Genomic DNA, 13382 nt, shown 5'->3' with positions numbered 1-13382 from the left:
TCAATAATATTTTTCCTTTTTAATTTTGTATTTTGAGATGATTTGATGGTATTTTTTAATATTTATGCAATAATTATGGTCTATTTTTGCCATTGAAAATTATACACATTTAAAATAAAAATAAAAATAATTATTGCAGTATTTCAGGTTAAAATAGAGACTAGGCCTTCAAAATAATTGTTTTTGAAGGCAGATTAGTGCCCTCTTTTGGAATTATTTAAGAAATCATGCAACCATGTGTGTAACCACCAGAGGTCTCTGTGGAGAGGCTTGAGAATTCACTAGTTCTCTTTTGAACACATTTAATGATTTTTTTGTTGTTGATGGATTTGAATATATATTTAAAAAATCTCAAAGACTTTATTATAAAGTTTTAGATATTTTTTTTGTTTGTTTGTTTGTTTGTTAGAAATATAGATTCTTTCTGTGAATTAGTTTTTTTGACGATTTCCCATTCATTTCCTATGGTCGGCCATTTATGACCGAAGACAATGAACGCTACTTTTTTTTTTAAATGACCAATTAGCATGCTCGAATCATTACCCCAATTTTTTGGTGTGTTTACATACCTAATGGTGCGTTCACACTGGACGCGAATGACGCGATTCGCGCAAATGATTTACATGTTAAGTCAATGCAAAGACGCAAATAGACATTCTGCGGTGCGATTCGCGCGACTGAGGTGGCGCGAATGACGTGAATTGCCCAAGTTGAAAAATCTGAACTTTGGCGGATATTCGCGCCGCGTTAACCAATCAGGAGCTTGCTCTAGAAGTGTGAGGAGAAAATCTGTATATTAATATCTGGTTCAGACAATATGATTATCACAGTGATAACATTAAATGACATGAAACACAACCCAGTCTCTTTTTGTTAAATGCAAGTTTATGTTTGATCAATGATACAAAAGTATAAGTAAAAGGTATAAGAAGCTACACATTAAATAAAGCAAACAATTCAGTCAAACGTTCAAAGTCAGTGCTAGTCGGCTACATCGGTAACGTACAGTTATAGCCTAAAAAGAAACAAGTAATGAAACTTCACTTTGCCCTCAGCCTAAACGATTTGCCAGGGAACAAATTATAGATCCATGAGAGCAAAGATCGGCCGTTACAAGACGAATTATAGCTGGAGCCGCCACAGAGACATCAGAGCCAGCGGCAGAAGGACTGGCTGAGGAAAGGCTGCTCTCGCCGGGGTTAATGAGCGCCGCTGATCCACTGGAGCTCACAACTCCGAAACGCCAGATCACATGTTCAGAGAGGAGCTCTCTTTAGAAACCACAGATTTGAGCTTTAAACAACTACATTATCGCCTGAAAAAGTATTAAAACTACGTTTTGTCACACATTAACAGTAGATTTTAACAAAAAAGATGTGTTAACACAGCCCAATGAGACGAGCCGCTGGCAGAAGCCCCTCCCATGACGCGAATTCGCGTCTGTTATGAAGTGAATGTCACGCGCGGATGAAGCGAATTTCAAGCGCGAATGAAGCGAGTAAACTCCAAATGTTCAAGCGTCCAACTTCGCGTGAATAGCGCAATTTATTTGCGTCATTCGCGTCTGGTGTGAATGCCACATAATGCTAGAAAAGTCACCAAGTTTCATATCATTCTGATGAAGCTGTGATTTTAAAAATTTCAAAACATAACATTTTCCGGTTAATACACAAGTATGTAAATGTGCACTCATGTGAGTGTGATGTGTTTCTCAGGGTCCACCGGGTCCTGCAGGGGCCGCGGGTCAGAGGGGACCCAATGTGAGTTTCTCCGTCCACACTGATGATGATCAGCGTCCAACTGGAGTCACATACAACATCACTAATGTGTGTGTGTGTGTGTGTGTGTGTGTGTGTGTGTGTGTGTGTGTGTGTGTGTGTGTGTGTGTGTGTGTGTGTGTGTGTGTGTGTGTGTGTGTGTGTGTGTGTGTGTGTGTGTGTTGTCAGGGTGCTCGAGGAGGCAGGGGTGCAAGAGGACCCACTGGGAAATCAGGAGACAAGGTACATAATACAACAACTGAGCTGAAGCCAAACACTTAGTGTCTGTGTAACTAAAGGGTTGACCCGTCTCTGTTCTAGGGCTCTTCGGGACATGACGGCCCCCCAGGGCCCACAGGAGAGAGAGTAAGAGAGTGTCACACACATACAGGGGGTTCAAACGTCCACACTGGACTGAACCTGGAAATAAACAGCTAGGATTTCAAACACTGTGCGACTTAATCAAATGTAAGTAAATGAGTGTCTTGAAGTTTTGATAAATGCATGTGCTCAAATGCTGCAGGGACCACAAGGACCTCAGGGACGTGTAGGTGAGATGGGCCCCAAAGGACCCAACGTGAGTGACCCTCATCTTCACGTCATATCATAATCCAACACACACAGTATTCTCAAACGCTTCCTGTTTGCAGGGGCCTGGTGGGAAGGACGGCCTGCCGGGTCATCCAGGCCAGCGGGGGGAGCCGGTGAGTCTGGCAACATCTACACACAGCCTTGTGGAAACTATAGAAGTCATGACGTATTTTTTAGGCCGACCCATAAGTTATCATCCCCCTGGTTAGGTTGGTCACTTTAAGAGCTAATGCACAGATCTAATATACTGATACACATGTGTTTTCTTTCTCAAATGTTTACATTCACAACATAACCGACTTTGATTACAGGAATATTTGGACATAACTTTGTGTGTATTTGTCTGCTCAAGCGCAAGAAGACGCAAAATAACTCAATTCCGCATTCGTTCACGATATGAGACTTGGCTTTGTGTGCTTGATTTTCAATTCCCAACCCTAGTTTTGATGGTCTGTTGTTTGATGTTTTTGTTCCTGGCAGGGTTTCCAAGGCAAGACGGGTCCTCCGGGACCATCTGGTGTCGTTGGGCCACAGGTGAGTTCATCGTATCCTCCTTTATGTCAGACTCTAGTATCTTTGAAATGTATTTTAATGGACTGTGATGGTTTCAACTTCCCTGGGTCTAAGACTTTAGTTTTTTATAACAATATGACCACCTTCCTAATATTGTGTTGATCCCCCTTTTGCTGACCCATCGAGGCATGGACTCCACTAGACCCCTGAAGGTGTGCTGTGGTATCTGGTATCTGTAAGTTGCGAGGTGGGGCCTCCATGGATCGGACTAGTTTGTTCAGCACATCCCACAGCACATGGAGGCCAAGTCAACGCCTCAAACTCGTTGTTGTGCTCCTCAAACCATTCCTGAAGGATTTGTGCTTTGTGGCGGCGCATTATCTGCTGAAAGAGCCACAGCCACAGGGAATACCGTCTCCATGAAAGGCTGGACATGGTCTCAACAATGCTTAGGTGTTCCTTCCTTGGAGCACTTCTGATAGAGACTGGCCACTGCAGACCGGGAACACCCCACAAGAGCTGCAGTTTTGGAGATGCTCTGACCCAGTCGTCTAGCCGTCACAATCTTTCCCTTGTCAAACTCGCTCAAATCCTTACACTTGCCCATTTCTCCTGCTTCTAACACATCAACTCTGAGGACAAAATGTTCACTTGCTGCCTAATATATCCCACCCACTAATAGGAGATCATCAGTGTTATTCACTTCACCTGACTTTGTTTCTAGGGTAATACAGGAGAAACTGGACCGATGGGCGATAGAGGTCACCCGGGCTCTACAGGACCTGCTGGAGAGCAAGGTTTACCTGGAGCCGCTGGGAAGGAGGGTGCAAAGGTGAGAAAATCATCCTCATCAACGATAATGCTTTCTTCGGTCTGCTCTGTCTTTTCTTTGCTGCCGTTTTACTCTAATTTTGATCATCATCATATCATAACATGCATGTGTCCGGTCATCAGGGCGACCCTGGAGGTCCAGGCACTTCAGGAAAGAACGGTCCAGCAGGTCTGAAGGGTTTCCGCGGTAGTCGTGGAGCTCCGGGTGCCATGGTAAGAATACTGTATCCGGCTGTTTTATGATTGTTGCCAGTGTTTCTTTAGGTTGTTATCTGTCAGGATCCTTCTGATTGGCCAGTGTTTTCATGTGACCTGTGTTTTGTTGTAGGGGCCGGTTGGATTAAAGGGCGGGGCGGGGCCGATCGGACCCCCTGGACCTTCTGTATGTAATCCCATCCGCTAATCTCACAAAAACACATAGAGGGCTCATTTCACTCTGTTATATGTATGTAGAAAGTATATTAACATATATTCACAAATCTTCCCAGGGGCCCACAGGTGAACGGGGCCCTCCTGGACTGGCTGGGGCCATTGGTCAGCCTGGCCGACCTGGAACCATCGGTGGGCCTGGACCAATGGGCGAGAAGGGAGAGCCAGTAAGACACCCCCCCTCCCCCCCCCCCCCCCCCCCACACACACACACACACACACACAGCCAATGAGCCATGTGTGTTTGTAACTGTGTGTTTGTGTACAGGGAGAGAAGGGTCTGATCGGACCCGCGGGACAGGATGGTGAGCAGGGGCCGGTGGGATTACCAGGAGTAGCTGGCCCTCCAGGACCCCCGGGAGAGGATGGAGATAAGGTGATGAGGGCATATGTTCATGTGGGCTTAGTAGAGATTATGTTAGTGAATCATCAGTGGAGGCACACACAGCTCACGTTTTCGCAGTCCATATTTATTAATTCTCGCGTGTGTGTGTGTGTGTTTGACAGGGGGAAACAGGCGCTTCGGGACAGAAAGGCAGTAAAGGAGACAAAGGAGAATCAGTGAGTGACTGAAATACTGAAACATACACACACTCATGTCACACTGCTACCAATGACAGCTTTGTTCTGCTCTCAGGGGCCCGCAGGTCCAGCCGGCACTCAGGGGCCCGAGGGACAGCCGGGAGTACCGGTGAGTGTGTTTGAGGATGAACGCCATCCCTGTGTTCTGAGAGTGTGTGTGTGATCGAGTGTGTGTGTGTGTGTGTGTGTGTGTGTGTGTGTGTGTGTGTGTGTGTGTGTGTGTGTGTGTGTGTGTGTGTGTGTGTGTGTGTGTGTGTGTGTGTGTGTGTGTGTGTGTGTGTGTGTGTGTGTCAGGGTGTGGACGGCGAGACCGGTCCTCCAGGACAGCAGGGCATGTACGGACAGAAGGGAGATGAGGGCTTGAGAGGATTCAAGGGCTCCAGGGGCCCCGGTGGGCTACAGGTATCCGATCATCAACCGTCCCTCCTCCATTTCAATGACACATCATGTGACCATCACATAATAAAAACGTGTGTGTGTGTGTAGGGAATGCCCGGTCCTCCCGGAGAGAAAGGAGAGAGCGGGAACGCTGGTCTACTGGTGAGATTCATCTGTCAGTTATGATTATGTTTATTGATCTCAATGTAATGTGATTCAGAGTGTGTGTTTGTGTGTTTCCAGGGTCCTCCTGGTCAGTTCGGGCCTAGGGGAGCTCAAGGGCCCTCTGGTGGACAGGTACACACACACACATCTTCAAAACGTTTGGTAATCGCTGATCTACAGCACACACACTCACACACTTGTGTGTTTCAGGGTCCTCCCGGTCGTCCTGGAGTGCGTGGTCAGCCTGGTGGAGTGGGTGAGAAGGTACGTCGTCCAGACTCTCCTGCTGATGTTCAGCACGTTAAACATGAGCTGATGATGATGATGATGATGTTGATTGACAGGGTGAAGATGGCGAGTCAGGTGATCCTGGAGCTGTTGGTGTTCCTGGCAGCGCAGTGAGTCCTTCTCCTCCTCTAAATATCCTGCATCATTTCCTGTATCACCATTGTAACACTTGTGTGTGTTGTCAGGGCGAGAACGGTGAGCAAGGCGAGAAAGGAGACACGGGACCACCCGGAGCGGCAGGTTCACCAGGAGCCAGAGGACCGTCTGGAGAAGACGGAGCAAAAGGGAACGCGGTCAGTGTGTGTGTGTGTGTGTGTCACTGCAAAAAATTATGTTCTTCCTCAGTGTTTTTAAAGTTGTCGTGAAAGGGAAGTTGCACTAGGCGTTTCTCCTCTATTGTGCCTTATATCCGAGTGAAACGCTTCTCAAACAAGAACAAATGTAGGGCGGGGCTTGAGTGTGTCTGTGGGGAATTGATTGGCTGGTTGTGGTTTGCTATTGGTGGATCTCATGTGAGTGACAGGTTGCCCCGCCCTCGTCTTCAGAGAAGAGAAGTCGCTTTACGATTACGATAAATACTGCAATATTACAAAAAAAATTATAAATTTTTAATTTCAAGTTGACTTTAAGTGCATCTGCACTGGACAACATGACACAAACACTGAGTAAGAAACTCATTTTTGCAGTGTATGCTGACAAATCCTCTCTCTGTTTCTCTACAGGGTCCTATTGGTTTTCCTGGAGATATGGGCGCTCCTGGAGAGCCGGGTGTTAACGTGAGTATCTCCATTGACGTCAGTCAAAGACGCTGTGATCAGTGATGATGAAAGGTCTCTTCTGTCCTCACAGGGGATCGACGGCAGTGCTGGATCTAAAGGAGATCACGGAGATCCAGGGAAATCTGTGAGTCTATTTCTATCAAATAAGTTTTAGTTAATGTTGACAATTCTGGTTTCAACTGGTTACTCTGGTGATCAGGGACCTCCAGGAGCCTCTGGAGAACCAGGACCTGTAGGAAGACCGGGACGCAGGGTGAGTGTGTATTTGTGATCAATCAGCTCAAGCACTACATGATTCAACTGTGTTTGTGTACTTTGCGTGTTTATATGGGTGTGTATCTTCGTTTAGGGTCATTTGGGTCCTGCTGGGAAAGAGGGGCGGCCGGGCCTGAAAGGAGGCAAGGTGAGACAATAAGCCAGTAACACAGACACACTGCGTCAGAACTAGATGATAAATCACTGAGGCTTCATTCACACTGGGTAAGTCCCGCCCACTGTGACATCTAATTGGTCTAAAATCCAGTGGTGTGAAAGCAGTGATACACCAAACCAACAGTCAGCTGTTGGCCAGTGTCAGCTGCCATTGTTGTTGTGGTGTGTTATGCACTTGTTGGACCCTGAATCAGCAGCGAATCCCTGAGTAAGAAACACGTAAACCAGTCGGTAGTCTTGACATGAGCATAGCATCACAGGAGCAAACCTTCAGTTCCTGCAAACTCCTGAATGTGATCTGAGAGGATGTTCTAGGGAACTAATCATCCTCCTGTTGTCCTTCACGTTCACTTGAATTGCTGAGACTGGATCTCTGTCCGTGTTCAGGGAGCTCCAGGATACGAGGGCATCATGGGAAAGCCAGGGCCGGTGGGCGGTCAGGGGAACCCGGGGAAGGCCGGACCTCAGGGGCTTCCAGGAATCCCTGGACCAGCGGTGAGCTCCGTTCCTCCAATGGTTTTCTAAAGATGAAAGAAGTCATGAGTTTATAAACAACCCTATAATCCAGTACTATCCTTAAAGCCTGCATGTTATAGATATTATTGTGAACAAGATCTGTTACTACTTCCATTTCATCATGACTTTATTGAGACGTTGTTACGAAAACACCTGGAAAAAACACCTAGCTCAAGGTCGATCCTAATTAAATTTTGTCACACAAATCCGAAAACACACAACAAAGATCCAAATGCACAACACAAGAGTAGAAACATGAATATAAACCATGTGCTCAGCTGAATCTGTCGCCCCCTGCTGGCCTGGAGCTGATGTCTCCTGTCAGATTCTTCTGAATGTAATAAAGGTGAACGTCCCTTTCTCTCTCTCTGCTGTAGGGAGAACAAGGGCTAAACGGACCCCCAGGTCAATCGGGACCCCCGGGGCCGATGGTAACGCTTCATTAATCACTCCTCATGCACTCATCTTTAATATGACGTCAGACTGATGATCTCATTGCATGTGTGCAGGGCCCCGCTGGACTGGCAGGACTGAAGGGAGATCCGGGCAAGAAAGGAGAGAAGGTACGGCATCTCATACACGTACACATGATGGAAATACACTTGATTATATCTGTGTGTGTGTTCTTCAGGGTCATGGCGGTCTGATTGGTTTGATTGGGCCACCGGGTGAGTTCGGAGAGAAAGGTGACCGAGGACTGCCAGGAAACCAGGGGCTGCAGGGAGCCAAAGGAGAGGAGGTGAACACACACACTAATACACACACATTCACAAATGCGTATAAGAAGATGGTTTAACTGTCTCTCTGTTGACAGGGTCCAGTTGGACCTCCAGGATTCAATGGACCACCGGGACCACCGGGACTGTCTGTGAGTCTGACGACACTTTAATCTTCAGACCCGTCAGGAGGTTCTGGATGCGTTTGGGTTTGTTCTGGTGTCACAGATTCTGTTTGTATCACTGTGTTTCAGGGATCCATGGGACAGAAAGGATCTAAAGGAAACCAGGTGACACACACACACACACACCGAATTCCACACTGATCATTTGAGATTACATGTAGACTATATTGCCAAAAGTATTGGGACGCAACAGTTCAGGTGTTCAATCCCTTCATTGCCACAGGTGTATAAATCAAGCACTAGTGTATAAATCTTTCATTAGTGAGAGAATGGGCCGCTCTCAGGAGCTCAGAGAACTCAAGCGTGGGGCCGTGATCGGTGGACACCTGTGCAATAAGTCCATTCGGGACATTTCCTCACTACTAAATATTCCACGCTCAACTGTTAGTGGGGTTATAACAAAGTGGAAGCGATTGGGAACAACAGCAACTCAGCCACAGAGCGGGGTCAGCACATGCTGAGGGTCAAAGAGCGGGGTCAGCACATGCTGAGGGTCACAGAAGTGGCCAACTTTCTGCAGAGTCAAGAGCTCCAGACCTCCAAACTTCTGTGGCCTTCAGATGAGCTCAAGAACAACTTTCGGCGATATAGTATATTAGCATGAGCGTGTTAGCATGTGGCTCCGTGTTGTGTTCCCATTTATGCATTTAGCAATAGAGGAACAAAAGCAGTTTGTCCCAGAGCTCATTCCACCACACTGGAACAGAGAGGGTGAAGGGTCTGGAAAATGAGTGTTCTTTCAGTCTGTGAGCTCATGAACACCAGCAGATAATGAATAACCCGTGTGATCTGTGTGAATGATGTGGTTTATTTAAGGGCCCTATTGGACCCAGAGGAGATACTGGTCCTGCTGGACGCCCTGGACTCCCGGTGAGTTTCCAGTCACCGATAAACACATTGTTAGACGTGCACAGGACTAACAAATGGCAGAATGAACAGTAACAGAACAAGTGATGGAGCCAAACATCTCTTTCCAGGGTTCTCCTGCGGTGGGAATGGTGGCTCCTCCAGCACTGGACGGCCGTGGGAAGAGGAGGAGACATTCGGAAGTGGACGGAGCCTCCGTGGAGGACGGACAGATGCAAGACGAGGAGGCTCAGGGCGAGGAGAAGGACATGGAGGAGGTGTTCGCGTCTCTGTCGTCCATGAGGACGGACGTGGAGGGGCTCAGAAATCCACTGGGAACCTACCACAGTCCCGCCCGCACCTGCAAAGAGCTCTGGATGTGCCACCCCGAGTATCCCGACGGTACGGGCATCCATTCGTCACTCGAGAATGTTTTTGACATTATCTACTTTCACTAGAAACTTTTTTTCTCTCTGTATGACCTTGGACCTCAGGCGTTTACTGGATTGACCCCAACCAGGGTTGCCATAGAGACGCGTTTAAGGTGTTCTGTAACTTCACAGCAGAAGGTGAAACGTGTCTCCAGCCGCACAGCAGCATACAGACGGTGAGATCTGTAAAGCAGAAGCATTGCTTTGGATGAATGTTTTCAGCTTTAGATCTGCCATATGCTGACGTGTGAATGATGTTTATTGTGCTCAGGTCAAAATGGCTTCATGGAGCAAAGAGAAACCAGGAACCTGGTTCAGCCAGTTCAAGAAGGGCTCACAGGTCATTCATTATCGTGTCATTGTGTTATCTTTAGCTTCTGTCCTCTCGTTCACACTGTCTGTCTGCCTTGTGTAGTTTTCGTATGTGGATGTGGATGGAAACCCCATTCATATCGTGCAGCTGGGTTTCCTGAAGCTCCTGAGCGCCACGGCCCACCAGAGCTTCACATACGTGTGCCAGAACTCGGCCGGCTGGCTCGACAGCGCCTCCCTCAGCTTCAGACACGCACTGCGCTTCAGAGGCAGCAACGGAGAGGAGCTGACGCGGCAGAACGCGCATTACATCCAGCCCACGCACGACGGCTGTCAGGTACACGCCCGCCTCATCTCACTGCCCAGACGGTTTCAGAGTGCCGGCCCAGATCCGCATGTGGATTCAGCGCCTACCAGATGTGGGCCGGATCTGGGCCGACACTATGATACTGGCTTAGAATCAATCCATATAAAAGACTCAGTGAATCCTGAATCAGTTTACACAGATGAATCAGTGAATCCTGAATCAGTTTAAACCGATGACTCAGTGAATCCTGAATCAGTTTACACAGATGACTCAGTGAATCCTGAATCAGTTTACACAGATGACCCAGTGAATCCTGAATCAGTTCACACAGATGACTCAGTGAATCCTGAATCTGAATCAGTTTACACAGATGAATCAGTTCACACAGATGAATCAGTGAATCCTGAATCAGTTCACACAGATGAATCAGTGAATCCTGAATCAGTTTACACAGATGACTCAGTGAATCCTGAATCAGTTTACACAGATGAATCAGTGAATCCTGAATCAGTTTACACAGATGAATCACTGAATCCTGAATCAGTTTACACAGATGACTCAGTTAGTCCTGAATCAGTTCACACAGATGAATCACTGAATCCTGAATCAATTTAAACAGATGAATCAGTGAATCCTGAATCAGTTCACACAGATGACTCAGCGAATCCTGAATCAGTTTACACAGGTGAATCATTGAATCCTGAATCAGTTTACACAGATGACTCAGTGAATCTTGAATCAGTTTACACAGATTGCTCAGTGAATCCTGAATCAGTTTACACAGATGACTCAGTGAATCCTGAATCAGTTTACACAGATGAATCACTGAATCCTGAATCAGTTCACACAGATGACTCAGCGAATCCTGAATCAGTTTACACAGATGACTCAGTGAATCCTGAATCAGTTTACACAGATGACTCAGTGAATCCTGAATCAGTTTACACAGATGACTCAGTGAATCCTGAATCAGTTTACACAGATGACCCAGTGAATCTTGAATCAGTTTACACAGATGACTCAGTGAATCCTGAATCAGTTTACACAGATGACTCAGTGAATCTTGAATCAGTTCACACAGATGACTCAGTGAATCCTGAATCAGTTCACACAGATGACCCAGTGAATCCTGAATCAGTTCACACAGATGACTCAGTGAATGCTGAATCAGTTCACACAGATGACCCAGTGAATCCTGAATCAGTTCACACAGATGACTCAGTGAATCCTGAATCAGTTCACACAGATGACCCAGTGAATCTTGAATCAGTTTACACAGATGACTCAGTGAATCCTGAATCAGTTTACACAGATGACCCAGTGAATCTTGAATCAGTTTACACAGATGACTCAGTGAATCCTGAATCAGTTCACACAGATGACCCAGTGAATCTTGAATCAGTTTACACAGATGACTCAGTGAATCCTGAATCAGTTTACACAGATGACTCAGTGAATCTTGAATCAGTTTACACAGATGACTCAGTGATTCCAGAATCAGTTTACACAGATGACTCATTGAATCCTGAATCAGTTCACACAGATGACTCAGTGAATGCTGAATCAGTTCACACAGATGACTCAGTGAATGCTGAATCAGTTCACACAGATGACTCAGGTAATGCAGATGCTGTGGTGTGACGATTGTGTGTGTGTGTGTGTGTGTGTGTGTGTGTCTGTAGTCGCGTTCGGGGCAGGACCGCACCGTTCTGGAGGTGGACTCTCCGCAGTCGGAAGTTCTGCCCCTCGTGGACGTGGCTGTGACGGATTTCGGGAGCTCGAAACAGAAGTTCGGCTTCGGCGTGGGGAAGGTTTGCTTCAACGGCTAGTCAAGAAAAGACTTTCACAGCGTATATATATTTATACATTGTTCCTTCAGGTGCTTGCGTTTGTCTGATAACAGGAAGTTGTGCTTGAAGGGAGATCATGTGACATGATTACACACATCCAGACGCTCTGGTGTTCGGCAGTTTTTCACAGAGATTCACATTTATTTTGTACTGTTGTTTGAGAGATGTTGATGTATTTTTGTATTTGTGCGTTTGAGTGTTTCTTAATCTTGGTGCTACACGAGGCCGTATTTTAACTTGTTTACATGATGTAATGAGCTCTATGTGAAACTGGCAGTGCATTCTGGGAAAAGACCTCGCAGCGGCTCCATCCGGCGGGTCGAGAGGCGGACGGACGTCTGGATGGGGATTTAGATGTTTGTTTTTAGTGTTTAATATGGATGGAGATTCTCTGATAAATATTTTTGAGAGGAGAGATTTTTAAATAAAACTATTACTTAATAAAATCACTGGTTTAGCGTGTGTGATTCATCTGATGTACCTGTACCTGATTATAAAATATAAAATCATGCTTCTGTAAATCATAATTACAAGAGGATGAAGTTGGAATTCTAACATAAAAAGTAGAAAATCTGAATTTGGTCATAATTAAGACATTTGAAATTATGACATAAAAAAAGTAATGTTTTTGTCATCATCAGTGTTGCCACATTTACTTTGAAAAAGTAATCTGATTACTGATTACTCCTTTAAAAAGTAAAGGAGTAACTTTAAAAGTTACTTTAAAAAGTAACTTCGTTACTTTACAGATTTGATTTGTTAGAAAGTTACTTTATTAGTTACATTCAGCAGCTGCCGACAACAGCCCTGCCGCCTCAACATAGAAATCACAACCGGTTTTGCCAACACTCACTTTATTGGAAGTGCATTTTTAACAGGAACGTCAACAATGTATCTCCGGACATTTTAAGTTGAAATTAAAAAATATTTCCTGAAAAAAAAAAACATGTTTTAATAAAAAATTTAATAAAGACAGTCTTTCTTGACTTCACTTAATATAAATACTCTCCCCGAGAAGCAAGAAGAAAGCAAAAATATATTTTTTTACTAAGGAAAATGACTAAAATAATAACTCACAGTGACTTGGATAAATTACTTTAATCTGATTACTGGTTTGGAAATAGTTAGATTACTCGTTACTGGAAAAAAGTAGTCAGATTAGAGGAACGTGTTACTGGCATCACTGGTCATCATTTTGGCATTTTAACCTCATATATGTTGTCATTTCAGCTTATATATATCATAATCATGGCAAAAAAAGTCAGAATTTTGACATTAAAAGGTTTGAAATTGACATCCTAAGTCAAAATTTATAAATTGAAATACTGACACTAAATTGAAATTATGAATTAAAAATTAATAATTATGAGATTGTCAAAATTCTAATTTATAAAGTAAGAATTATGACATAAAAAATAAATGTTTGTCATAATTTTGACTTTTTAATCTCATAATTATGACTATTTCGACTCTA

The 13382-nt window shown here is 45.1% G+C and overlaps 1 protein-coding gene across 1 annotated transcript in view; it reads left to right on the top strand.

Annotated features, from left to right (window-relative positions):
- Window positions 1–12347, top strand: part of col5a3b (collagen, type V, alpha 3b) — a gene marked incomplete at its 5' end in the record, with an annotated part of 48971 nt that extends 36624 nt beyond the window's left edge. The window contains 34 exons of the mRNA XM_079813315.1: window positions 1716–1826; window positions 2079–2123; window positions 2281–2334; window positions 2408–2461; window positions 2829–2882; window positions 3586–3693; window positions 3816–3905; window positions 4021–4074; window positions 4181–4288; window positions 4390–4497; window positions 4629–4682; window positions 4759–4812; window positions 4998–5105; window positions 5190–5243; window positions 5325–5378; window positions 5457–5510; window positions 5591–5644; window positions 5720–5827; window positions 6257–6310; window positions 6384–6437; window positions 6513–6566; window positions 6663–6716; window positions 7133–7240; window positions 7639–7692; window positions 7771–7824; window positions 7893–8000; window positions 8076–8129; window positions 8232–8267; window positions 8979–9032; window positions 9140–9410; window positions 9503–9615; window positions 9711–9779; window positions 9855–10088; window positions 11741–12347. Of these exons, the coding sequence (XP_079669441.1) occupies window positions 1716–1826; window positions 2079–2123; window positions 2281–2334; window positions 2408–2461; window positions 2829–2882; window positions 3586–3693; window positions 3816–3905; window positions 4021–4074; window positions 4181–4288; window positions 4390–4497; window positions 4629–4682; window positions 4759–4812; window positions 4998–5105; window positions 5190–5243; window positions 5325–5378; window positions 5457–5510; window positions 5591–5644; window positions 5720–5827; window positions 6257–6310; window positions 6384–6437; window positions 6513–6566; window positions 6663–6716; window positions 7133–7240; window positions 7639–7692; window positions 7771–7824; window positions 7893–8000; window positions 8076–8129; window positions 8232–8267; window positions 8979–9032; window positions 9140–9410; window positions 9503–9615; window positions 9711–9779; window positions 9855–10088; window positions 11741–11887 (2844 nt within the window). The 3' untranslated portion in view covers window positions 11888–12347. The remainder of the gene's footprint in view (window positions 1–1715; window positions 1827–2078; window positions 2124–2280; window positions 2335–2407; window positions 2462–2828; window positions 2883–3585; window positions 3694–3815; window positions 3906–4020; window positions 4075–4180; window positions 4289–4389; window positions 4498–4628; window positions 4683–4758; window positions 4813–4997; window positions 5106–5189; window positions 5244–5324; window positions 5379–5456; window positions 5511–5590; window positions 5645–5719; window positions 5828–6256; window positions 6311–6383; window positions 6438–6512; window positions 6567–6662; window positions 6717–7132; window positions 7241–7638; window positions 7693–7770; window positions 7825–7892; window positions 8001–8075; window positions 8130–8231; window positions 8268–8978; window positions 9033–9139; window positions 9411–9502; window positions 9616–9710; window positions 9780–9854; window positions 10089–11740) is intronic.
- Between the last annotated feature and the right edge of the window lie 1035 nt (window positions 12348–13382).

Source organism: Gobio gobio (genome assembly GCF_949357685.1).
Source record: "Gobio gobio genome assembly, chromosome: 3".
Lineage (NCBI taxonomy): Eukaryota > Metazoa > Chordata > Actinopteri > Cypriniformes > Gobionidae > Gobio > Gobio gobio.
This window is presented reverse-complemented; position numbering and strand designations above follow the sequence as displayed.